General features: G+C 35.7%; 1 protein-coding gene across 6 annotated transcripts in view; it reads left to right on the top strand.

Annotated features, from left to right (window-relative positions):
* LOC137852289 (ATP-dependent translocase ABCB1-like) overlaps positions 1-22,711 on the top strand; it is a 54,724-nt gene extending 32,013 nt beyond the window's left edge. For 5 of the 6 annotated variants that reach the window (XM_068673877.1, XM_068673876.1, XM_068673879.1 and 2 more), the window contains 18 exons: positions 1,044-1,154; positions 3,307-3,432; positions 3,619-3,822; positions 4,094-4,264; positions 4,589-4,750; positions 7,391-7,573; positions 8,366-8,512; positions 8,853-8,957; positions 10,170-10,247; positions 11,124-11,207; positions 12,064-12,267; positions 15,768-15,868; positions 17,645-17,785; positions 18,348-18,504; positions 18,970-19,167; positions 20,509-20,715; positions 21,526-21,672; positions 22,480-22,711. In XM_068673877.1, coding sequence (XP_068529978.1) covers positions 1,044-1,154; positions 3,307-3,432; positions 3,619-3,822; positions 4,094-4,264; positions 4,589-4,750; positions 7,391-7,573; positions 8,366-8,512; positions 8,853-8,957; positions 10,170-10,247; positions 11,124-11,207; positions 12,064-12,267; positions 15,768-15,868; positions 17,645-17,785; positions 18,348-18,504; positions 18,970-19,167; positions 20,509-20,715; positions 21,526-21,672; positions 22,480-22,686 — 2,733 coding nt within the window. In that variant the 3' untranslated portion in view covers positions 22,687-22,711. Of the gene's footprint in view, positions 1-1,043; positions 1,155-3,306; positions 3,433-3,618; positions 3,823-4,093; positions 4,265-4,588; positions 4,751-7,390; positions 7,574-8,365; positions 8,513-8,852; positions 8,958-10,169; positions 10,248-11,123; positions 11,208-12,063; positions 12,268-15,767; positions 15,869-17,644; positions 17,786-18,347; positions 18,505-18,969; positions 19,168-20,508; positions 20,716-21,525; positions 21,673-22,479 lie in introns of those variants that run through there. The other variant, XM_068673880.1, reaches the window with a different exon arrangement.
* The last annotated feature ends 1,953 nt before the right edge of the window (positions 22,712-24,664 follow it).

The following is a 24,664-nucleotide window of genomic DNA, read 5'->3' as shown; positions in this document are numbered from 1 at the left end:
CCCTCTCCGTGAAGAACCCCCTCCTTATGTCAAGCCTAAATTTCCCCTGCCTCAGCTTAACCCCGTTCCCGCGGGTCCTGTCACTGGTGTTAATGGAGAAAAGGTCTCCTGCCTCTCGACACCCCCTTACGAGGAAGTTGTAGACTGTAGTTGCATAAATATATGCATAAAAGCAGACAGAATGTATAGTTATTAGTCAGTCCCTCTTTGTCTTTTAGTTATTGTTTCTTGCTTCAGAGATAATAGTATTGGATCACTGGATCTCTTAGTGTTGGAAGTACTCTGTAATGTTTTTATCATGAAGGTCACATCTATGGCGACATATAGAGATGTGATTACAGTTGATGCAGGGCATAGGGTCAAAGGCACCACCAGCAGCATGAATGTCAGCAAATTTATAAAACACTAGCAGGTAACCTGGTAACCTACTTTAATTGACAGGAGAGTCTGAAATCAGGGATGCTGTGATTTTACGAGCTAATGAAATTGTATAAAATGGAATTACATGTTTTGTATTATTTGTACATACTTCAAATTCTAGACCTACCCTTGATGATAATGCAAAGAGAAGTAATAAAGAACTCTGTTTCTGCTTAATGATTTTTACTTAATGGTCAGTGAGTCAGTTCTTTCTCACAAAATGTTTAGAGCAGAAAGGCAAAGCTCTAAATGAGCAGAGTCTGAACAGCTCATTGGAAGTGATCTGTTCAGGTTAATCAGGCAGTGGAATACATCTCAAATTACAGCTAGCTGTGGGTACGTTCTTAAAGACAATATATTAAATTCACACAAAGTGTTAAAAGGAGAAATTATAAAAGTATTTTACATTAACAGAAATATAGTAATGAGGCAGCAAACCATGCAACTTACATGTTTCAGAAGCCTTGCTCTCTAAATAAATTTAAAATTTGATCTATATTTATTATATTTATATTATATCTCTACAGAATAATGGTGCACTCTAAGACTTCTTTATGAAACAAAAAAGTTATTAGGAAGTAATTTTTAATTTTTTTTTTCTCTGCATGTTTTATTTCACACAGGAACCTCAAATTGATAGTTATTCAGAGACAGGCTACAAACCAGACCACATTAAAGGGAACTTGGAGTTCCAAAATGTTCACTTCAGTTACCCATCCAGACCAGATGTTCAGGTATTGTACATGAAACTTGGTATTCATTACATATCACGTGGGGGGGGGGGGGGGGGGGGAATCATATAAATAAATTTTTCTTGCAAATGTAACAACTCCAGGTTGACTCTCTAAATCATGTATAACTACCTTGTCATCACAACTGTTTAACCTGGAATTATTTGTACCTTAGCTAAATGTGCTTTTCTGAATAAAGCTATAGTCAGTGTGACTATGTGATAAAACTTCAAAATTTATTGCTATAATAGTCATACTTTATACATCTAATCCAAGTGTTTATGCATAATAATATGTTTATGCATAAAAATAATGACAAAGGACAAGCAGATCCCGGAAGGACTTGTTATATGTGACCTGGAGATCAGAATTTGCATTTCTCTGTCTAGACAGAAAAAAATAATAATTAAAAAAAAAAAAAAAGTTTGCTTTTTTAAAGTGTTGTCATAAAACTGGAGTCTTAATGCAGCAAAGGTCGAAGAGATTTGAATGATTTCTGAAAATAGTTTAATAAAGAGTGCCTTTACACTATATAATTATTTATTTCCCCACCTTGAAGGAAAATCACTGACTAACTAAAGGGATCTTAGTTTTGATAGGTCAAAAGGAAAGACATAGTTTTCTTTATAAGCCATTTTACCCATAAATGTTTGAAAAAGACTTCGGATTTTCCTTCTATCAGAAAAGTTAATGAAGTAGTTGATTTTTCTTCATATAGAAATATGAATAAAAAGGGATTTATTGATCTCAGTAGGTTATTTTCTAAGTTTATACAGGTATGATATGAACAAAGACATTTCTCCCCTCTCATTTCAGACATTATAATTACATGAAGCTAAAGCTATACCAATTAGAAAGTATTGCATAAATTATAGTAAAGAAAAGGAAAATTAGGAGGTCAAATAACTAAGAAGAGTTCATTTCTGCCTAAATTTTACCTACCTGATGTTAAAGTTAACTCTTCTTTGCAACAAGATTAAGTACAGCAAAATAACTGACATGCATGAAGACTGCAAGTTACTTCCTATCTCATTGGATAGGTTTATTTGCTGTCCTTACTCTCTCTTCTCTGTATGCTTTAAGTTGATAGAAATAGTCTTAACGGATTCAATTGTGAATATTATTTTGGTATAGGAAAAAAGATCTGATCACAGAAATCAGTGTACATTGAAATTGGTAGTAACCCACACATTTTAGTACAACTTCTATTGCTACTTTATTTACATTAGGTTTGCTTGAGTTCCATGCAAGGTCTATAGACTAAATGCATTATGACCAGAAGATTGAGTAAGTTTCATACTTTTTTTAACTATTAATAATTATGCAAGACTTTGTGTTTTCATCTAGAAATACTATAGCAAAGACATAATAAAAGTTATTTGCATGTGTCTCTTGTCCCCAAAGAGTGAGATATATTTCACTTGTGAAGCACACAGATTGGTACTAAGGGTGAAGAGGCAGTGGTAGTGTTGAGAGTAGGAATCTATGAAGAAAGAAATGCTGATGATGACACAGGGCTGCAATGCATTGGGAAGTACATTTGAGGCACTATTTGAATGCATCAATGCATGGTTGTACATTCAGAATGGAGAAATAAACTTAGCCCAGATGTGGATGCTGTCATTCATGTTTGCATAGTTCATTGTAGCTTAGTCCTTCTAGAACACTAATTAGCATAAATATGCTTTTCTCCTTTTCAATAATTGATTCCAGCCAAATAAGTTGTATAAAGTAGTGAAAGACTCCTTTACATGTTGTATATACAAAATGTTTTTATTTATACTTTATTCCTTTTTTTCTCCCATTATTGTATACTCACACTACTCAGGTGAACAAGTTAAGCAGAAACATGGGTAAAAATAAGTAAACATTTCACATGGATGATGTGTATCTGTTCTCCAGCCCCACTACACAGTTCAATACAGGTTATGTTCTTAAAAATAAAATTAAATAGCAATTCCACCAAAGAGTTATGTATATCCGTTCTACAAGTCCCAAGAAAAGCAAAATGTATCTTCCATGGCTGTGAAATAATATATTTTATGGTGACTAGTACAAATATATATATTTATATATAAACTTATATGTATATAACCTAATATATATATGTGTATATATATATATAACCTTTTGGCAACCATTCTTATACATACAGATTCTGAAAGGCTTGAATCTCAAGGTCAACTGTGGCCAGACAGTAGCCCTGGTTGGTGGCAGTGGCTGTGGGAAAAGTACAACTGTTCAGCTCATCCAGAGATTTTATGATCCCAAGGAAGGCACGGTAAGACACCTCAAGCCAGATGACTGCTCTGTGTGTCACAGTTGTTCAATGTCAGCTTCTGGTCTCGTTGCCCTTGATCAAATGACACGATCAAGTCTCCCATCAAAAGCCATGTGCCAGCCTGGGGAGAGAGAGTCCTTGACCAGAACGCTTAGTAAATGGGTTGTGTCCGCTTCCTTTCTTTAGATTACCATTGATGGGCAGGATATTACGACCTTGAATGTAAGATATCTGCGGGAGATTATTGGTGTGGTGAATCAGGAGCCCGTGCTCTTTGCTACTACCATTGCAGAAAATATTCGCTATGGCCGAGAGGATGTCACCATGGAAGAAATTGAGAAAGCTACCAAGGAAGCTAACGCTTACGATTTCATCATGAAGCTACCCAAGGTAAGCAAGCCGCTGTCCTGCTGAAATAACTTCCCTTCAACCTACTCACACCTAAGAGTTCCTTAGGAGGGATTCTCCTTAGCCGAGGAAGCTGTTCCCAGAGCTGTGAATATGCAGAGCTATGCAGAGCTTCCTCATAACTTTTGAGAAGAATGTTAGTTTTGACATACAGGGGCTACTAAGGGAGATGTGCCCTTTCCTTACATTGCCTTTCCGTGGTGAAAGGACCGTGCCACTGACTGTTGTTCAAACGTGTGTGGTTGTCTTGTAGAAGTTTGAAACCGTGGTTGGAGAAAGAGGGGCACAGCTGAGCGGAGGCCAGAAGCAAAGAATAGCAATTGCCCGAGCTCTGGTTCGCAATCCTAAAATTCTTCTGCTTGATGAGGCAACGTCAGCTTTGGATACTGAAAGTGAATCAGTTGTGCAGGCAGCACTTGACAAGGTCAGTACTGCTCATTTGTTTAAAGAGCTGCAAGAAATATGAAGAAATGACTTCTAAAAAGTGTAAGGTAATTGCCTGAATTTGCAAATAATTTATGCTCATTCAAAGACTGGGAAGTGGCCGGTATTGCTATGAAATAAAGTAGATGAGGAGGAGCCGAATGTGATATTTATTGAAAGAGCTTCAAGAAATAGAGACCCTTATAGCACAATAGGTAAACTTGATTTTGGCAAATATTTTCTGGATTGAGAATTTTTGGGACCCTAACATGAAGATGAATATTTGAATATACTTAAAAATATTCATGAAAAATGTTATTTCTAGGCAAGGGAAGGACGTACCACGATTGTAGTAGCTCATCGCTTGTCAACAGTCCGAAATGCAGATCTTATAGCTGTGTTTGAAAGTGGAGTTATCACAGAAGAAGGGAATCATTTTAAACTGATTGAAAGAAAAGGAATCTACTATAAACTTGTTAACATGCAGGTACTTTCCCATTTGCTTTTGCCTTTTTTTTGTGTGTGTGTGTGTGTGTGTTCCATTGTATGCTCTCAGAAATACTGGGAATTCTGCAGCCTATTTTGTTAGGTGCAAGTAAATATTTGACAGAGAAAACCACAAGAATTGATAGCAGACATATTTCAACCCAGGATAGTACGTTTTTAATCCTTTAGTGATTTGAACTTAAAATATTTTTCTATATTCTCCTATTAGGCAGCTAACATCACTAATTTATTATACAAGGTAGAGCACAGTAGTTGATTACCAGAGAAATACAGCATGCATATTTAAGGTGTTTGATTATAATCCTTCACAATGAGGTTCTTTAAAAAAAATAATTAACAAACAACAAACAAAGAAACAAAAAGTTTAGGAATAGGAATAGAAGAAAAGCAATCCAGGTTATGACGAATGAAAAATATGTACACTTATAGTTAGGTAGTCAGAAACAAATAATTAGAAATTTAAAATCAAACATAAATATCAGAAATGTATTGGTTAATAAGTGAATAAAAAGTACTTTTCGTACATCCCAATATCAACTGTGATAATTAGGTTATACCTGAGCTTTGCCATAGCCTTCTGTGCCACTGGTGTTTTAATGTATAACCATCACATCCATTAAGGAAACTGAAAGAGGTATCTAAGTGATACCTGAGTATCACCCTGAAAAGGGTGAACGAGGCCAATTAAAACACTTCTTCATAAAATGAGAATGCACTTGGTCACCTTAGATTTAAAGTAATTTTGTATTCAGGTAAATGTAATAAAGGGAAAAATCGGAAAATGTAAAATTAAAAAAAAAAGCAATTTCTATAACTTTCACAATAAAAACCAACACAACACAATAATTAAGTGTCGTGGTTCCACTCGAGTGGGCAGCCGAGCTCCACCACAGCCACTCTCTCACTCCCCCTCCTCAAAGAGGAATGGGGAGAAAATATGTGAAAAGGGCTCAAGGATTGAGATAAGGACGAGAAAATCACGCAATAATTATTGTAATGGGCAAACCAGACTCAGCATAAGAAGACAGATAGTAAGATTTATTGCTCATTACTAACAAGCTAGAGAAGTGAGAAACAAAGGAAAGAAACCAAAAGCACCTCCCCCCCCATCCACCCTCTTCCACCTCCTCCACCCGAGCAGTGCAGGGGAACGGGGGAATGGGGGTTATGGTCAGTCTACAGCACTTCTTCTCTGCCGCTCCTTCTCAGTCACTCTCGTCCCCTGTGCTGTGGGGTCCCACCCACGGGATGCAGTCCTTGATGAACTGATCCGGCGTGGGCTTCCCACAGGCAGCAGCTCTTCCAGAACTGCTCCAGATATGGGTCCGTACCACGGGGTCCATCCCTCAGGAGCAAACTGCTCCAACCTGGCTCCCCTACGGGCAGCAGCTCCTGCCAGGTCACCTGCTCCTGCGTGGTCTCCTCTCCACGGGCTACAGGTCCGGCCCGGAATCTGCTCCAGCAAGGGTCTTCCACAGGTGGCAGCCTCCATCGGTGCAGGGCCACCTGCTCCACCGTGGTCTCCTCCACGGGCTGCAGCGTGGAACCCTGCTCCACCATGGTACTCCATGGGCTGCAGGGGGACATCCTGCTTCACCATGGTCCTCACCACAGGCCGCAGGGGGCTTCTGCTCCGGTGCCTGGAGCACCTCTCCCCCTCCTTCTACACTGACCTTGGTGCCGTTCCTCACTTCCTTCACTCTCCCAGCTGCTGTGTGGCGCAGCATTTTTTTCCCTGTCTTAAATATGCTCTCACAGAGGCTCAAAACAACATCGCTTATTGGCTCAGATCTGGAAAACAATGGGGCCTTTCCCAAACATGGGGCAGCTTCTAGATCTTTCTCGCAGAAACCACCCCTATGGCTCCCTGCTACCAAAACCTTGCCACGTAAACCCACTACATTAAGGAATCAGAAAAGAGAATGGAGAGGAAAAGAAAAACAAACAAACAAACAAAAAAGTATTTTTTATTATTACCATGAAAAACAATAAGGAAAATAGGAAAAAGAAAGGAATACAAGCTGAAGGCAAATTTTAATCTAATTGCCATTATTACCCTCAGTAGTTGGTAGATATTTGTTCATTTTGCCAAAGACACTGGCAAAACTACCACCAAAAGTAAAGCTTTTTTCTAGATGTTCAAATTTTTCAGTCAAAATCTCTTTTCAACTTGTACCATTCTGAACTATTACATTTAAAGTCAAGAATTGTTCGCAGTGTTCTGCACTGGAGAGGATCACTTTTTCTCACTTCATGGATAAACAGTGAGAATTCTCCCCTGAGAATTCTCAAAAAGATACTGAGATGGGTGTAAATGGTTCACACAATTTAAAACCCTGTTAGGAATTAATTCATACTTCCACTCCTCTGCCCTCCACCTAGTGTAAATATTTCCTTGACAGGTTTGATACCCATATATGAATCCAGCTCTGAAGATTGAGATCTACTTAATAAAACACAATTTTTCATATCTGCTCATAGCATTATGCATTGTTCTGCCCCTATCTCTTTCCAGTGAATTGTGATTTTGGTTACCTTTACTTTGATTTCCTCATAATTTTGAAAGTTCAAAGTACTATGTCCATAATTAATCTCAGTGTTATGTTTTTCCCTGTTTCAGACAATAGAAGCTGAAGATACATCATTGGAAAAAGGTGAGAATGCAGTCAGTGTCAAAAAAAGTGAATCTGAACTGGAACAGGAAGAATCCTTAATGAAAGGTCTGAGAAGACGATCAACTCGCGGAAGCATGAAAAAAACAGGAGAAAAGAATGATGATGCTGATATGAAAAATAATTCACCTGTAAGTATCTTTGCAGAGCTGTTAGTGAACTTTAGTTTCTTCCTACTAAGTGTATTCATGATGCTGCTCTAGAAAGGTACAAGAAGAAAGAAGCATTTTCTAGCTTCTAGTGAAACAAATTAGATTTTTTTTCTAATTTTAAATAGCTTTTGACCGGTAGTATTCCTAACTTCCTAACTTTTGTTATCTCACCATGAACAACTGTACAAATAAAATGGGACTTTTAAAATCTATAGCTAGGATACATTTATTCTTGAAAATCACTTTGCTATAAATCAAAAATATATATATCTGTACAGCATATAGACATAGTATATATGGATTAAACATTCATTTTTAGATCAGAAACAAAACATTTGCACCAACATACAACTCTTGCAACAGATTTGGAATATCAGAGGATTTTGTTCATACCTGCAGCAAATACTTTGCCATCAGTTATAAATTGCTCAATGGACAATTACTGGAATTAGACTAGTTATGAATTACACACAGGAATATGCTATGAATATGTTCAGTCACAACTAAACATTACCAAGAGTACTGATCAATAAAAATTACATAATTAAGCTAAAATGTTATGACAAGAATCACAGATATGTTTTAACAGCTCTTTGTTTGTAATATAAAGATTATAAAAATAAATGTTTAATGAGTTAATTATTTGTTATTAAAAAATATATATTTTAGTTTTTCCTGAATGTATCCTGGGAGTAGGAAATCAAATATTAATAGTTCTTTTTGACATATTTCTCCAAACACATACATATATATTTCCTAACCATTCTTTAGGATGAAGAACTACCTCCAGCTTCATTTTTGAAAATTATGAGCTTGAACAAAACTGAGTGGCCATACTTTGTTGCTGGAACTATCTGTGCAATTATCAATGGAGGTTTACAACCCGCATTTTCAGTCATATTTTCAGAAATTATAGGGGTAAGTTCAAATAAAGTATATAAAACTTATAAAACGTAAAACTTATAAAACATGGCCCATAAAACTTATTTCTGATAAACCTAGGTCTTAAACAACCACTGAATTATGAAACTGAGGAGTGGATGAAGCACTGTTACAAAAAATCTTAAGAACTATATGTTTACAAAATCCTAAAAATCTTGTTACAAACTGATTTTTTCTTCTGATACCTCCAATAATTTGCAACATATACTCAATTTTTCAATATATACAAATGAATATCAAAAACAGTTATGTAAAGTATGGGAATATTTTAGATTATTAGTTGTTTAAAAATGATATTTCAAATATTATTTTATAGATTTTTTCACAAACTGACAAGACATATTTGAGAGAAAAGAGCAACTTATATTCACTGCTGTTTTTAGCACTTGGGATCATTTCCTTTTTTACTTTCTTTTTTCAGGTATGTACTATTATTTTAGCTTTATTATAACTGTTCTAGATTTGTTATATTTATCACATAAATTTATATTATTATATTTTTAGCTTTGTTATATGTTGCACTATAATTTCTGGATATGTTTAATTTTGTATAATTTTATAAATTATTCTGCACAGTGAGATGATAAAGTTTACTTGTAAGAGTAGCATAAATGTATATCTAGTCTGAACTTCTGATGGTGCATGTCCATCACAACCAAGGAGCAGGGGCTGGCACCTCTCCTCCTTGTGCCTCCCCTCCTTGGCAGGCTGCCCAGAGCCATGAGGCAGCCTCTCGGCCTCCTCTTCACATCAGACAGCCCAGGTGTCCCCAGCCTCTCCTGTTCACAGGCCTTCCAGCCCTTGTACAGCCTCAGTACCCAACTCTGGGTGCTGTCAGGTCCCTGAACTTCCTTTTCTGTGGTGGAGCCCAGACCCGCACACAGCAGTCGAGGTGGGGCAGCACCAGTACTCAAATGCAGCGGGAGGGAGGATCACCTCTTCTGGCCGGCTGGCTGTGCTGTGCTCAGGGCACCCCAAAAATGGGGTTTGCCCTCCTGGCTGCCAGGGCACGCTGCTGGCTCACGCTGTGCCTGCTGCCACCGGCACCCCCAGGTCCCTTTCTGCTGAGCTGCTCCCAGCCACTCGTGTATCTTCCAAAACTGTAACCAGCATATTTCTTTATCTTGTTAAATTGATTGATGTTAATAGTTAAACATATGTTCAAATCATTCTAAAGCATTTGTTATGTGTTACTACCAATAGTTATGTCAGGTTGTATTTAGGATCCCAGGAAAGAAACCATAATTCCATTGGAGTCAATGGGAAATCTGCCATTGACCTCAATGAATCCAGATTTCCCTATGAAGCCTTTAACTTGAAGGCCACCTTTTTAAATCTCACTTAGGTCAACTCTGATAAAAATGTAGTCAAAAGGTTCATTAGTGATCTTTTTCTTCAAGCATGCTGGGAAATATTGCTAGGCTGTCTTATTTCATTGAGAAATATAATAATTGAACATCTGTACTGTGAACCAATTGGATTTTATGAATGTTAAACCTCATTTTATGTTTTGTGTGATCATAACTGCAATAATTTGTATTTTGATATTGTAGAGACAATGTATCTAAAATATTTATTGAATAAATACAAACAATCTAATTGTATGCTAAGCACTATAATTCTTCTCAAACAGGGTTTCACATTTGGCAAAGCTGGAGAAATTCTTACAATGAGGCTTCGATTCATTGCATTTAAAGCAATGCTTAGACAGGTAAAGACAAATATTTTAATTTGCAGTATTTTAATAATAGTTAGTTGTACATCTCTAGAATATCTGTATTCTATTCTATTCTACCATGTTATGACTTGTCTACAAAGAAGATTTTTTTTCTAGTTTTGAAATCAATATTGTTAGTTACATGGGGTTCAGTAAAGTATCTGTAAAGAAAGTTCTTATATTGATTTAAAGGTCTTTTTATGTTCTCCTTGCAAAGCGTCAGCCTCACAGCCAAGTCGTTATGGCTTAACATTAACACCAGCCAAATTCCATGTGTTCAGATGCTTGCTCTCCTTTCTTGGTGCCCTTTCTTTCCGGTCATTCCATTATTACAGTATAAATCAAATGTTTGGTCTCGTGAATATATTACTAGCTGTGTAACTAATGCCCGATCAAATGGCTTAGATCAGATAGAGTTTCAGTATGGGAGAAACAAGACAATGAATCAGGAGTTTTTACCTTTAAAATACTTTCCATTTAATCCATCTCCAAAGAGCTTCGCAGTTGTGAAGGAATGTGATTTAAGAGTCATCTCCCCCTGGAAGGTGCAGTTTCAATAGCTGTCCAGGAAGGTCTATTTTGGTTTTGGGAATTTCACAGGTGGCGCTCCTTCCTTCTCAGCAATGGCAGAATCATTCATCCTTCATTCATCAGATCATCCAAAAATATACACTTCTTCCTAGCATATTAATTATACAATGAAGGATTTAGACTTAAATGTGCAGAAATGATGCACCAGGTATGCAGAAGTGATGCACCAGGCAGACATACATGGTCTTCTGGCACTGAATTAGCTAGGTCTCAGTTTTACTTTCAGGTTTAAATTAAATACAGAAAATCTGGTCCTAAGAAAAATGCTTCTTATTGTAGGACATGGCCTGGTTTGATGATCCTAAAAACAGCACTGGAGCATTAACTACAAGACTTGCCAATGATGCCTCACAAGTGAAAGGTGTAAGTAAAATTTTGGTTTAGAATTTAATATTTGATTTAGTACATAGTAAGGTTGGAGTAGGGATTTGACTGGTTGGTTCACAGTCTTGACTTTGACAACAAAAAAAATCTGCTATTAGTGATGTTCATTATTAAACAAATTCACCAGGAATTACTTTACCCAAGATATTCATATAAGTTTGTTGCTCTGTTTATATCAGACTTCTAATTTTTTTAATTGTACAGATTCCTTATATATATATAAAAATAATAGACACAATAGCAATAAACTTGGAGATTCTTTAGAATTAATTTGTGGACTTTCAGAAATCATTGCTAAATGATTCAGTGCTAAAGAGCACTGAATGAACTGTTCATAGATGCTTAAATTACAAGACTATATATTTTTTTTTCCTTTTTGTCTAGATGAAGTTAATTGCTTTTTTTTCTGAAGTGAAGAGTTCTATCTCTGATATTTTTGCATGATATCAATTAAACGTTTAATTTTCTTCTTCATTGGTCTCTGTGTTATGATATATAAGCTGTCTTCATGATCTGTGAAATGTGATGCATTTTAATGTTTAGCTGTAAATATAAACATCTGACATGCTTAAAGTCTATTTAACTTCATAAACTGACTTTAGAAATTGCAGTGAAAACTTAAGTAATCAGAATATGGGGAGAGGAAAAAGTAATTGTGAACCAGATACTATTTTACAAAATAATTTAAGAAAATCCCATCTCAAAAAATTGCAAAACTGCATTAAGAATTTCTAAATATTTTTTGGAAAATCAGAAATTATATGGGTGTAAATGTTTTCATGATCTGAGATGTTGATATTTTAGCAAAAATAAAGTCTTTTTTTTCTTTCCCTAGGCAACTGGTGTCCGATTAGCATTAATTGCCCAAAACATAGCTAACCTGGGAACTGGAATTATTATATCATTAATTTATGGCTGGCAGCTGACCCTGTTACTTTTAGCGGTGGTGCCAATCATCGCAGTGGCAGGAATGATCGAAATGAAGATGTTGGCTGGGCATGCTAAAAAAGATAAAGTAGAGCTGGAAGCTGCAGGAAAGGTGGGTCTAGTGAATTTTATCTATTTTTGTGTAATATCAATCATGTTTACCAAGCCACTGATAATGGATATATTGCTTCCAAATACAAAAGATATCATAATATGTAACTTCCAGAGATGGCCAGATTCTATAGTTACACTAGTAGGCCAACAGAACATAACAGCTCTTCAATAATAAGTGAAGGCTTATATAATTAACTGATAGTTATTTTTGTAATTGATAAACCCCAGAATGTGTTAAGCACTGCTCAGGAACATTCTTTTTCCTGTCCTGATCATCTCCTGTTTTCCTTATTTTACAGCACTCTTCTTTTTGACATTCCTTTTTCCTTTTCGTTTTCTTGCCTCCTGTTTTCAGCATGTCATCTGTCTTATCTATATTATACTGCTCTTTTTATTATCTTTCCTCTTACTAATGCTTGCAGGGATAATATGTGTATATCCACTGGTTTCTGAATCTGTCTGTCATTCATTTGTTTCTTGAATGGAAGAGAAAGATGAGAGTTGAAAAACAAGAAAGCTAGGCTTTTGTTTAAGAAATTAGAGGAAGGTGTTTAATGTCACTTCATTCCAAAAATCCTTTTGGGACAGAACAACTATTTCATCACTTCCCTGGTATTTACTTTCTTCAAGGTAAAACTTTTGTAATCTTCCTTTGTATGTCTTACTGTTTTCAAAAGTTGTTGAGAAGAGTCATTTACAGGCATATGGTATTAATCTTCAGATTAAACGTATGTGTCTGCAGACATGCTAGCAGTATAATGTTCCCACACTTACTGGAGATGCCAGGGTATCAGAGACCTCCAGCTGCCATTTCAGAAGCATATGGGTCTACTCTGTGTTCTGTGTCATGTCTGCTATACCTTTCCCAAATGTTCTGGGTATCCTAGAGCATCTTTGATGGCAAAATACACCTACATGTGGGCGACTGAATTTTGCTCCTACCCACTTCGATTAATGATCCTGGAGAAAGAGGCTATGTGAATTGATGGCTTAGACACTTAAAGACAGGTGTCTTAACCTGGATCTGAATCCCCCTAGTAACTCCTATTTACTGAATTTATTTTATTTCCCTCCATCGTGTCTGTCAGTTAAGTTGTTCAGAAACATCTTTGGCCCTCCAAATCAACAGGAAATTCTGTGTAATGATCTTTCCATGGGCTTTTAAGTATAAGCCAAAGAATGCATTTCCTTTCCTTTTTCTTCTGCTTCTTCTTTCTAATTGTTGTGCATTTATTTATTTATTTATTTGTTTGTTTGTTTGTTTTAAGATATGACAGGAAAAAGACTGATAATTCTTGAAATCAGCCCTGGAGAATTTCCTCATTTACCAGGCTGTGAAAACATTGTCACAGGTGTTACCAAAACTAATGATTTTTGTCAGTGCTTGAGAAAGTACTTAGTTTTCTTAGCAGTGTATGAGTTTTCCCTCTCAGGGCAAGCAAGCACTAGACCACAGGCATTTTTTTCAATTACAAGAATATATAAAATCAGTTTTCTTCAGTGAAAACAGGGTTTTACCTGGAAAATTTGCTTTCTGAAAAATCTTGCTAAACTTGTGTTACTAAGAATACTACATGACTACTCCTTTGAATTTTGGTAAGACAATATAACTAAGAAGAATAAACTCTATTTCATTTCTTTGTTATCATTAACATCGTGTATTACATTCAAATCAATAATTTTTTTATAGCAAATTGTCAAACACAAGTTATACATGTAGTATCCTGAGGCTATCAGACAATTATATCCTTATATTTTAGGACAAATATAATAGTACTGCAGTTTTAAAATCTTTGGTAATAGTTCATGAGGAAAAAAAATGCTTCCAGGTCTGTATTTTGATTTATGTTAGATATAAGTAGTGGAGTACTGAGGTTATTTGCTCTTCTGTTTTAAACTGCAGGCATCTGAACTGTATGGTGACATATGATAAATCTAGTGTCCTATGAGGCATAATATACAGAATCACTTTTCAGAACAAAATTTCATTCTGTTACAGTACAATAACTTTTTAGAAGTGCTTATGCTTCACCCTGAAGCTTCTATCCTGCTTTTGGCATGAGTCCTCTGTTGAGAAATCTTTGCACAGAACAAGAACATTGCAGGCACAACCTGGAAATGGACGGGGTTCAGGGAACTAACAGGCACAACTTGGAAATGGACAGGGTTCAGGGAACTAGCTCCAGAGAAACACAGTGTTTCAAAGCACTGGTTCTCAAAGAGCTTTATGAAAAATGTAAGCCATATAATGCAGCAAATGTAGTAACAGTAACATACAGAATAAACACATATCTATGCTTTCTAAAATTCAATACAAAATAATGTTACTATTGAGCTTGAAGTTTTAAGATGTTAAAAATATTATCCGCCTGTTAAGGAAAAAAAAAATAATAAAAAAAAAAAATCCCATGGTCTCAGATATTGAGTTGCAAAGAATCAGGGGCCTCGCTACACCAGTGGGGAAACCCCAAGCATAAATAGAAATTCAGTGCTGAAAATCACTTGCTGTGAATTTGTATAATACACAAATAAGAGAGATCTGCTACCTATCAGAACATCCTATCCATCCTTAGAAATGAGGCTGATGGGCAACTGAATAGAACCTAGGTGTTTAACACCATTTGAGATGCATTAGGTTAGGGTACTGAAGACTTCTATCCATATAGGATTGTCAGATATAATACAATGTGTGTGAGAATCCTTGCCCTCTCAGCAATAGCAGCTGAGGCTGCCTGGAATGCCCAACACACCATGGCACTGGAGGCAGCATGTGGGTCATGGACTCAAGCCCAGTGTTTCAAGCAGAGGTAAATAGAGCACTAGCTCTGGTGTCTAAGATGTGTTTATTCCAGATGTTTCCTACTGTCCGTTTCTAAGAATTGTCTTCTACTACATGCATATGGACTGAATTGAGCTTTCTAGCCTCACTGTGTGGCCATTGAAGAAGACTTTATGGACACCTACATAGACGCAAGAGATTACATAAAGGCCTTAATTCAATTGCTCCCATCTAGGTGTCCATTGCCTTGAAAAGTTTCTAGATACCTTTGTGTGTGCAAATGACTCAAGTCTGAAGAATATGAAAGTTTAAAGAAGATGAGATCGAATATTTACTGCTGAGATCTAAGTTAGGCCCTTGACATATAAATAACCCAGACATTCATATAATACAGTCCACATTTAGTGGACTCAAAGCTGAATGCTAAACTGCCATTTTTCTCATCTAATATCCATAATTGTCAATGATGTCCAGCAGGTTTCACCACCTGTTTGGAGAACACTAGAGAAATCTTATCAGAAAATCCTGAGTATCATCTGAAAATCTCACCAACATAAAAATAAAAAAGTAAAAAATTACTTTTGATATGAAAGGTCAATGATTTTAATAACAATTATAAAAATTATCAAACTATACTCTAGTAGACTTCTATTAAATTACAATAAGGAACCACAACATGATCTTAACTTCCAGTTAAAACATTTGTGTTTCTATTGCAGATTGCCACAGAAGCCATAGAAAATATTCGAACTGTTGTTAGTTTGACCAGAGAAAGAAAATTTGAATATATGTATGGAGAACATTTGCATGTACCTTACAGGTATAAAAAGAAAGAAGTAAACTAAAGAATGGCAACTGTGTTTTAATTATAGAATAAATTACAAATATTTACTTGTACTAACAATTTTTGTTAGAGTTATTTATTTAGGGTATTCTCACCTCAAAGTTACTGACAAGATTCTGATTTTTTATTAACAAAGGCTGTCACTAGAAAACATAGTAGTTTGTGTACTTTGATTAATTAATTTTCTGTGGTAATATTGGTATCTTCTACAGAAATATCACTTAGTTTGAAAAAAAAAAATTAGTTTTAAGTAAACTTTGGAAGTCATCTAATCCAACCTCCAACCCAAGAAGTTTCAGGTATTTAATTAAAATCTTTCTATGCAAATTTAGTATTTCATTATGCCACTTCTGAAAGCTTGAATAGGATTGAAAACATTTAAATAATTACTTACTGGTTTGTGACTAAAAAAAAACAACTCCTTGAACTAAGATAAAATTAAAAAGTCTTAAAATGAAAAAAAAAAAAAAAAGATATTGTCAACTAAATTACTAAACTTTTATTTGTTCTATGATTAAATATTGAAATGCTTAATTCTCACATAGCCATGAGAAAAGCGAAGGAAGTGACAGCATATATGATAGGAGGCAAACAAGAAGGGATGTTTCTAATACACCTGCCATAATAATTGAGGTTTATCTAACAACCTGTGAAAGAAGATATTCAACTCATATCCAACAAATTGCAGGACAGTACCTAACCATTCTCAGGCTTTACATGTATGGGATTTCTCCAAGACATTCATCTTAATGTTGTTCTACTAAGTATCGTCAACTTTTTCTTCAGGAAACAGGACGTATCTTTCAGTTACAGTTTCAGTGCATGTTTAGCCACTGATTAGTGAAAGAATTTGTATTTTATAAAAACTGATCTTAGGTCTTCTGTTATCTCTGATGAATGCACAAATAAGCTATATAAAGGAGAAGTCACAACAGCCTCTCTATCAAAAAAGCATACTTGTGAATCTGGCTCTTGTTTTTTTTGTTTTGCATTTTTAAAAATATTATTTATTTATTTATTTATTTATTTATCTGTTTGTTTGTTTGTTTGTTTTTTTCTCCAGAAGGAAACATACAGTTGAGACCTAGGAATGGTATCAATATAATTAAAATATTTTATTTCTTTTAACTGGTAAAAATTCATATTAATCAAAAATTTTATCTCTGCCTTATTTTAGATAAAGGCATAGTTTTATCATCCAAAATCTTATTTCTGCATCATACATGCAGGCTTAATCTTACCTGAGAGAGGAATTTTAACTGCTTAAATTGAAAAGAAACAGATTTACAAGTATATAATATTGCAAAAGGTTCAACACCTTTGTTACATAGTTAACCTAAAATTGCAAGTAAAGAAAAAAACATGACAAAAATTTGGCTTTAGATGAAGGTGAGCTAACAATTTTGATATTTTTTTTCTTTTTTTCTGTTTTTCTTTTTTTATGTGATGCAGTAGAAATGGTCTGAACTGTAAAGTGTTTTAACACTCAGACAATGAGATGGTAAGGTAATAGACATAGCAGTTAAGGTGTCACCTTTTTTTACACCAATATTCCCAACTGTTCTTGGAATTAAATAAAATTCTGGAAACAAAACTAACTTGGACACAGTCTAAAAGGAGATTGCACTACTTAAGCAACAGTACAGTTTCATTCATGGCAGCACCATCTGAAGTCAATTCACTGTTTTTTTTGCATACTAAGACTTTAGTACAATTGCACATTTTTATGAAAATATGCATTTTTTCTTACAGAAATTCTGTGAAGAAGGCACATATATTTGGATTTTGTTTTGCCCTTTCCCAAGCAATGATGTTTTTTACCTACGCTGGCTGTTTCCGGTTTGGTGCCTATCTAGTGGTAAATGGACACATGGGGTTTAAGAGTGTGTTTTTGTAAGTATCTCTTTTGCAGTATTTTTTCTGTCAGTTCAAAGATTTTTGTTTGCTACATAAAGATCTCAAGAACCTATGCTATGAGAAAATAGGCAGATTTTTCTTCTTCTTTACTTAAATGCAATGACAGTGTATTACAAAGCACATTGCCACTTGATACTTTAAAAATGAATCACTAACTCCCAAGGGTCATTGAACTATAGAGGGAAACCACAGCAATAGTAGAATTATACCAATGTTGCTGTTCATTGACCACTTTCCTCCTTGCCCCAGTTGAGATTCAATAGTTAACTAGTATTAATAATTAAATAAATTAGTGTTAATAAGTAAAGAAAACACTGAATTTTGAATGGAAGCTTGCTTATCTCGCTTCATTAAAAGAGGGTAAAAACAAACTTCTAGAACTAAATGAGTAATTAAAGCAATAATAGGTGGTTACTACTTTATTCTTTTTAAATTTAATCTCCTTTTTCTCCAGTAAAAGAAAAAGTTGACTGCAGTCCCATTTCCATTGTTTCTTTCTCCATTGTCTATTAAGCTTTGTTTCTGATTTCTTTTACAGAGTGTTTTCAGCTGTTGTATTTGGTGCAATGGCACTCGGACAAAGCAGCTCTTTTGCGCCAGACTATGCCAAAGCCAAGATATCAGCAGCCCACTTGTTTGCACTATTTGAAAGAGAACCCTTAATAGACAGTTACAGTGAGGAAGGAGAAAAGCCTGTAAGTAAGCAATGTGTAATGGACAATATTATTTATTGACACTACGGACTCTTCTTTAAACTTATTTTCCTTCTCCTTCTGACTACCTCCTTATCTCAGTGTATTCTTGACACTTTACCCAAACACAACATGGGCCCAGTTCTCTATTGTGAGACCAGTTATTACCCCACACTGTCTTAAAGGTTACTTGTTTTGAAAATCTGGTCTTAAGTTACAATTCATCCGGAATTCAACTAGTAGAATTACAAGCATTTTCAAAAATAATTCAGTGCTATACTTTGATTTTATATTTTCATAAAGATTCAGACCACAGAGCTATAGTCAGCATTGCAGCAAAGGCAAAACCCTACTGATTTCAGTGGGAAGAAAAAAAAAAAAAAAGATGACTTCTACAATTCTATTTGAATTATTTGCCATCTGTAAAACTTTCTTAAAGATCTAACAGTGATACTGTTTCAATTATAGGAAACATTTGGGGGAAACACAACGATCAAAGATGTGAAATTTAACTACCCAACCCGACCAGAGGTCAAAATCCTCCAAGGTTTGAATCTAAAAGTAGAAAAAGGACAAACACTCGCTCTTGTTGGTAGCAGCGGATGTGGAAAGAGCACTGTTGTTCAGCTGCTTGAGAGATTTTATGATCCACTCAGTGGAGAAATTGTAAGTATTTTTGTAAAAATATGTCAATACGTTAAGTGAGGATACGTTTATTTTATGTGATGTGATAAAGTATAACAGATATTTTGAGTCCTTCTAAAAATATTTTTAATGCTAAAGACATTGTTTGGGTTCTTTTGTATAAATGTGATGATGTGATATAATGAAAAAAAGTCCCAATTACCCACTTTATATTGAATTAATGAAATAAAATCTGTGCGGTAAAAATATGCCCAATCCACAGCCTAATAATGGCAGTGGAAATAATGCTTTGAATTCAGAATGAATTACCTAAGGTTTTAAAGCACTATGTTAAAACACTTTAAAGGTTATTAAATATGTATAGCTACTACTGTATAATATAGTAATAGAATTTTCCATCTGTGTTCTTTCCTAAAACAGTGAACATTGATGAAAATCATTTTTACCATCATTTTTACTTGTCAGAAGTGTCTTTCAGAGTATAACCACTTACCAAGTGCTAGATGTTCATAAATGCTTTTAATAGTTTTGATTTGAAATTTGTCTAGTTTTCTGCGCTACTCATACAGCAACTTTGCAATTACTTTTCCATTTTACAGTATCACTTATTGCCAGCTTCTCTTTGATGTTAATGTGCTCAGAGATACCAGGTCTCCTGGTACATTTGTGGTCAGATTGATAAGAATGGTATATTTATGAAACTGATCTACTCAGTCAAAAAAAAAATATATATATATATATATATATGTCGTTGTTTATCTAACAGACAATGATAACTCAGTAGCAAAATTTAGCAAAAGGGCCGCAGAGTTGTCAAGAAAAAAAAAAAAGGCAGCAAACGACATCTTCAGGACATCTCCAGCAGTACTCCACCGTCGGGCATCACATCACCATTACATTTAGGATTGTATGCATACTCAGTTTAGAAATGTATGAATGAATGAATCCAAGTCCTTTTTTTTTTTTTTTTTTTTTTTAATGGAATACTACTGCCCATCTGTTCCTTTATTGGGAATATATATGCAAAATAAAAGAAAGTTTTTTCCATGGAAGGAAGAAATGAAAGGACTTTATTTAAAGTTCTTTGAAGCAGCCCCAGCATATTCTATCTTTTGCTGTCTTCAAAATCCTGATGAAATCTTGAAGCAAATAAAAGAACTGAGAAAGCAGAAGGGACTATAATCTCCCGTACATAACAGTCATTAGAAAAATTGAGGATCTCCTTGAGGAGAAGGTGGGGAAGGAATTCTGTGGGCTCTCAATCTGGTATCTATAAGGAAAGAGCTGCAATTGCACAATTTGTGTGTGTCTCAAATACACATATGTCCATGTGATTGAAATTTAAAATGTTTGATTTCTCAGGTGTTTGATGACAAAAATTCAAAGACAGTAAATATCCAGTGGCTTAGATCTCACATTGGTATCGTCTCCCAAGAGCCAATCCTGTTTGACTGCACTATTGCTGAAAACATCGCATATGGAGATAACAGTCGGGAAGTGCCACATGAGGAAATTGTTAGCGCAGCAAAAGAAGCCAATATTCATTCTTTCATTGACTCTCTGCCAGATGTAAGTTATACTTTTTTTCTCCTACTCAGAACTGGAGGGGACCTGTGGTGAAGAAAAATTGCATCCCTTTGTGATTTCCTGAGATGCAATAATTCTCTGAGATTCCCTGATCTTATCTTTTTAAATCATATTTGCCATACTTTTTTTTTTTTTTTCTTTTTTTTGGGGGGAGACTCCATTGTCAGGTGGAGAGCTGAACTTTTAAGATATCAGGAAAACAACAAAGTTTCCAAAACTGTGTAAAGAAATTTTGTGATATATAACGCTGTCTCATAAAATTTTGGTGCTTTCTACAACAAAATATGTAAAATATCACAGACTATGACCTACATGAGTTTGTCCAGAGGCTTGACCAATCCACCCTGAGATATCTAAATTAAAAATATAACTGTCCAAAGCCATAGTACACATATGTAGATATAGTGTATAAATATCTATAAAGCACATAATTTGCCCTTTAACTGATACATCTTATACATTATTATTTTTTCAGGATGAATAAGTATGGTTTAGAATAACTGGTTAGGAGCATTTAAGGTCAGGTTTTATCCCCAGTCATAGACTTTCTGGTGTCCTATCTCCTGACTGAGAATAGTGTTGCTCTCCAATATTGCAGGTGTCATTGCTTTAAGAAGCCTCCTAGCGAACAATCTGTAGATATGTGGTGGGTAGCTGTTTTGGTAGTCTTGTTTCAGAGAGATGTTGTCATGGAGTACACAGTTTATAGATGGCTGTTGGCAGGGTCAATATGCTTGAATAAATTCGAGATTGATTTGCATTCATATACTGAACTTTACGTATTGTTTCTAGAAATACAATACTCGTGTAGGAGACAAGGGAACTCAGCTTTCTGGTGGTCAGAAACAACGCATTGCTATTGCCCGAGCTCTTGTACGTAAGCCCCAAATTCTGCTACTGGATGAAGCTACATCTGCCTTGGACACAGAAAGTGAAAAGGTAACTTGGTTGTGGGGTGGGAATGGAATCTAAACACATTTGTATTGTGATTATTGTTTTCATTCCCACAGATTACAGCCCAAAGCAGGAAATATGTTATTTTATGTAAATCACATATGTATACTACTGATAAACAAATATAAAGGTCCTGCTCCTCTTCTCACAAAATACCATTCTCTTCATAACTTTATGGCATTAAGCAGATTGAAGTAGCAGTGAAGAAGATGTTTCTCTACCTGTAATTCTTTAGGCTTCAATTGGAAATGGTAGTCAAAATTGAACCAGGAGGAACAAACTTCAGAAACTGAAGAGTTTGAGGATACTGCCAGAAACCAATTGCTGACTTAATTCCCATATATAATTAATCAGTCATGGAAGGGATCTCTGGAGGTCAAACCTCCTCTTCACACAAGGGTCTATACTGAATTCGCAACAGGTGGCTTAGTGCTGTGTCCAAGAAGGTCCTTGAAAACCTCCAAAGAGATTCAACATGCTCTCTTGGGTCCCTATTACAATACATAACCACCCTTGCAGTAAATGTTTTCTTATATCCAGTCAGAACCTCCCTGAACAATCTATGACTGTTTTCTCTTCTTCTCCCACCATGCATATCAATAATGTGCTTGGTGGCACGTTGTTGTCTTAGCTATCACAATATCATTTGTTATAACAGTTTTGACTACTTGCCAATACAGAATGAATCTAAAACAAGAAGCTAAATCCACAGATACCCCCTTTCTCTCACTACAGCAGTTTAAGTACTACAACTGCTTGAGTAATTAACCTTTTGGTTTGTTCATTGTGCAGATTGTCCAGGAAGCGCTGGATAAAGCCAGGGAAGGTCGCACCTGCATCGTGATAGCTCACCGCCTGTCCACCATCCAGAACGCTGACAAGATTGCCGTGATCCAGAACGGCAAGGTCGTAGAGCAAGGGACTCATCAGCAGCTCCTGGCTGAAAAAGGCATCTACTATTCTCTGGTCAATGTTCAAAGTGGGTCGTGCAACATGTAAATTAAAGGCAGTACTTATCTCTGAAGTGTCACTGTAATTATTTCAATACTACATTAGTATTACTTGCCAGTCTTGATACTTCTTCCTCCAAAACAAAACACCTTTTATAAATCCTATGAAAACAACAAATAATAAATGAATATGTACCAGTTTCTCCTTACCAGCTTTCATTATGCAAACTGCTTTACTACCTGGCCAAAGCAGAGACCTATTATACCCATAAAAGTAGAAGCATGCTGAGCCAAATTTAATTATTAGCTTGCTTTGAACTCTAGCTAACCTAGGTATTCAGGCAGGTCTGGTATACAGTATGTAATCATGTTTGTACTCATTAGAAACCATATTGCTACTGCTAGGAACAAGCCTTCAGCCTTATCCTCACTGTGCCTTATGCTGACTGTGTAGGACTCCAGTTCTGTCCTGTTAGGCTCATTATCAATTTATGAGATCTTGAAGGTCAGCTGAAGCTTGATGCCAGATGTTTCTTGTTATGATGTGGAGCTGTAGTCTGGGATGACTGCAAAAGTCTTGAAAATATGAGCACAGGTTGAAAACAAAGGTCCCAGAACTATAAGTACCTCACTGATGGTCAGTTACTGGTCATTGAAGAAATATGACTTTAAGAGCTGGGAAAGGACTGCATTAAATATAATACAGAAAAGAAGCAGAAGATAAGAAATTATAATTACACAGCATCAGCTCTGTGATATTGTATATTAATTGCTAATTTAGCATATGACTATTAAGGTCTAACTGTTTTGAATATGTAGTAACAGCAATTAATAATTATTAAGAACTAACCATTAGCAATGTGTATTGTTAATGAATAACTGCAGTAAAGTTTTGTTTTAAAGTTTAAAACTGGCCTGATTAATCAGTCTTTCATGCTTCCGTCACGGCAATTTCTGATTCCCTGAGATTTTTAAGTATGATTTGTCTATCTACACGTAGATACTTATGCACACAAACTGCTGATACAGTTAAGCTGATCAATGTACTAATAACACTCTCCAGAATGCTGATTAATGCAGTTTCATAGTATTAATCTTGAATCACTTACCTGTTTTCTTGTCTGCCTGTATGAATGAACTCCAATTTGATGAACAATTTTGTTTCCTATTACCTGAAACAATAAGGTTCTCATCCATGAGTGGTAACCATGGATGAGAGATGAGAGAACCATGAGACTCTTGGTCTGTACTACAACAGTAGTAAGTTACACTTGCAGTTGCAAGAAGGGAATTGATAATCCTTAGCATTATAATTTGAGGATTCGAGCAAAAATATAATTGGATTAAATACTTATTTATAACAAACAAACAAACAAAAACTAGTTATTTGTGGGTTTTGATTTTTTGATGATTAGATTTTGCATATTTGGATTAGGAATCACAGAACAGTTAAGGTTGGAAGAAACCTCTAGACATTATTTAGTACTACCCCTGCTCATGCAGGGCCACCCAGAGCAGGTTGCCCAGGGCCTCCTCCAGGCATCTTCTGGAAATCTCTCTGGGCAACCTGTGCCAGTGCTCAGTCACATGCACAGTAAGTGTTTCCTGATGTTGAGAGAGAACCTCCTGTATTTCAGTTTGTGTCCATTGACTCCTGTCCTGGCACCGGCCACCACTGAAAAGAACCTGACTGTCTTTTTTGCTTCTCCCTTCAGGTATTTGTACATGTTGATAGGATACCCTCTGGAGTGATCTAAGAGACTCTTGACACTCTCATATATATATATCATTATTCTGAAGTAATATGCCTCTCTTCACCTGTCTAGGTTCTCTTGAGTGTTTGCAACAGTTGCAAACGCCTACACTATTTACTTTTCTGGAAGAACGTAACGTGGAAGTCTTTTTTCATGCATTCCTTGCATCATCTTTCTGCCTCTTACCTTGTTAGCTTTGGAGCAAAGCTTCAGAGAATTATCAACATTGACACCTCCTCGGCAATCCTAATAACTTTTCAAGCACATGCCACT

Source organism: Anas acuta, chromosome 2, assembly GCF_963932015.1.
Source record: "Anas acuta chromosome 2, bAnaAcu1.1, whole genome shotgun sequence".
Lineage (NCBI taxonomy): Eukaryota > Metazoa > Chordata > Aves > Anseriformes > Anatidae > Anas > Anas acuta.
The sequence above is the reverse complement of the archived record's forward strand: the minus strand, read 5'-3'. Positions and strand labels throughout refer to the sequence as shown.